This window comes from Oncorhynchus masou, chromosome 15 (genome assembly GCF_036934945.1).
Source record: "Oncorhynchus masou masou isolate Uvic2021 chromosome 15, UVic_Omas_1.1, whole genome shotgun sequence".
NCBI classification, from domain to species: domain Eukaryota; kingdom Metazoa; phylum Chordata; class Actinopteri; order Salmoniformes; family Salmonidae; genus Oncorhynchus; species Oncorhynchus masou.
Window position 1 is genome coordinate 66350167 of NC_088226.1, and position 2677 is coordinate 66352843.

At 58.9% G+C, this 2677-nt stretch overlaps 1 protein-coding gene across 1 annotated transcript; it reads left to right on the top strand.

The window, feature by feature from the left end:
* The first annotated feature begins 83 nt into the window (after positions 1-83).
* On the top strand, positions 84-1832 carry LOC135556904 (uncharacterized). Its single transcript, XM_064990312.1, has one exon. It carries the CDS (start codon positions 84-86, stop codon positions 1830-1832), a length of 1749 nt encoding a protein of 582 aa, XP_064846384.1.
* The last annotated feature ends 845 nt before the right edge of the window (positions 1833-2677 follow it).

Genomic DNA, 2677 nt, shown 5'->3' on the forward strand with positions numbered 1-2677 from the left:
CCCATCCATGCCTTCCACCCCCCGCCCCATCCATGCCTTCCACCCCCCGCCCCCATCCATGCCTTCCACCCCCCATCCCATCCATGCCTTCCACCCCCCGCCCCATCCACGCCTTCCACCCCCCCGCCCCATCCCTTCATCCATGCCTTCCACCCCCCATCCCATCCATGCCTTCCACCCCCGCCCCATCCATGCCTTCCACCCCCCGCCCCATCCATGCCTTCCACCCCCGCCCCATCCATGCCTTCCACCCCCCCCACATCCCATCCATGCCTTCCACCCCCAACATCCCATCCATGCCTTCCACCCCCGCCCCATCCATGCCTTCCACCCCCGCCCCATCCATGCCTTCCACCCCCCCATCCACCTTCCACCCCCCATCCATGCCTTCCACCCCCACCCCATCCATGCCTTCCACCCCCCCCATCATGCCCATCCATGCCTTCCACCCCCCACATCCCATCCATGCCTTCCACCCCCGCCCCATCCATGCCTTCCACCCTCCGCCCCATCCATGCCTTCCACCCCCCGCCCCATCCATGCCTTCCACCCTCCACATCCCATCCATGCCTTCCACCCCCCGCCCCATCCATGCCTTCCACCCCCCGCCCCATCCATGCCTTCCACCCCCACCCCATCCATGCCTTCCACCCCCCCGCCCCATCCATGCCTTCCTGCCCCATCCATGCCTTCCACCCCCCACCCCATCCATGCCTTCCACCCCCCGCCCCATCCATGCCTTCCACCCCCACCCCATCCATGCCTTCCACCCCCGCCCCATCCATGCTTTCCACCCCCACACCCATCCATGCCTTCCACCCCCACCCCATCCATGCCTTCCACCCCCCGCCCCATCCATGCCTTCCACATCCCATCAATGCCTTCCACCCCCCCCCCATCCATGCCTTCCACCCCCCGCCCCATCCATGCCTTCCACCCCCCACATCCCATCCATGCCTTCTTTCACCCCCGCCCCATCCATGCCTTCCACCCTCGCCCCCATCCATGCCTTCCACCCCCCGCCCCATCCATGCCTTCCACCCCCCATCATCCCATCCATGCCTTCCACCCCCCGCCCCATCCATGCCTTCCACCCCCGCCCCATCCATGCCTTCCATCCATGCCCCACCCCCATCCATGCCTTCCACCCCCACATCCCATCCATGCCTTCCACCCCCGCCCCATCCATGCCTTCCACCCCCCATCCATGCCCCATCCACGCCCCATCCATCCACCCCCGCCCCATCCATGCCTTCCACCCCCCGCCCAATCCATGCCTTCCTCCCCCGCCCCATCCATGCCTTCCACCCCCGCCCCATCCATGCCTTCCACCCCCGCCCCATCCATGCCTTCCACCCCCGCCCCATCCTTGCCTTCCACCCCCGCCCCATCCATGCCTTCCACCCCCCGCCCCATCCATGCCTTCCGCCCCATCCATGCCTTCCACCCCCCCGCCCCATCCATGCCTTCCACCCCCCCGCCCCATCCATGCCTTCCACCCCCGCCCCATCTATGCCTTCCACCCCCGCCCCATCCATGCCTTCCACCCCCGCCCCATCCATGCCTTCCACCCCGCCCCATCCATGCCTTCCACCCCCGCCCCATCCATGCCTTCCACCCCCCCCCGCCCCATCCATGCCTTCCACCCCCGCCCCATCCATGCCTTCCACCCCCTGCCCCATCCATGCCTTCCACCCCCCACACACCATCCAGCTCTCGATAGTAAACAACCAAAATCCTGTCGATTTCCTAGAACGACTATGCGTCGCCCGATACGAGATGGAATGGAAACCCGAAGACAGATGGGAGGGACAGCAAACAAATTAAAATGATCCCTGTATACACACACAGGCACATGTGGGAGACGAGGGGGCCAACCACAAGGCAAATGTTTTGGAGAGCTTCATAATAGAAATGGAAAATGAAACCATGTATTATTGACATGTTTAAAATCCTGCCAGTTTTAGATAACGGCCGTATTCTAATTTCTTTATCAAGTCATATATGCTTCCGTTATGATGGAGGGAGAGTTTAAACAGGCGGAGATGGAGAGGAGGCGGGTGGAGTTGAGGTGACTTGTGTGTTTATGTTTTCATAAAGGAGGACAGCACTCTGTTTCCATGGTCGGTGGTTCTTAGTCACCTCCGGAATCGTTCTCTCCAGGCAGCCTTGGCTCTGACCCCTGAGTGCTGCTGCGTGACTCCTGATTGTTCCCGATGACGTCTTATGATCCATCTCTGGAAAGGCAAGGACGCGGACGACGACCCATTTGCTTTATGCCGAAAACACCCATATAGGCCTGTCACCCTTGACAATTTTATTGTAGATTTCATGATTTATGCAAGTAAATATAAACCTTGCTTATCATGTCTGACATGTGTGTTATTACATCATATGATTCTCAATTTTTGATTCGACTATAGGTCGCCAATAAGCCGCCGAGCCTATTAGTTCATCGTTTACTTGACAATATCATTGCGAAAGAAAGACTATCATAAAACAGGCTAAGGAAAATCTAATTCACCCCCCATGATTTCATCTCAACAAATTGAGCAACTGCCCCTCAAAAACTACTTATCTAGTAGAAAATGGACTATGTGGCATCGATAAGAGTCAGAAACATCCATTCTACCATCAAAAGTGACTACAAAGTGTAAATAGGATACTTTTGGCCATA

Coding starts and splice junctions, on each gene's coding strand:
- LOC135556904 (XM_064990312.1), top strand. CDS start 84: ATGCCTTCCACCCCCCGCCCCATCCACGCCTTCCACCCCCCCGCCCCA.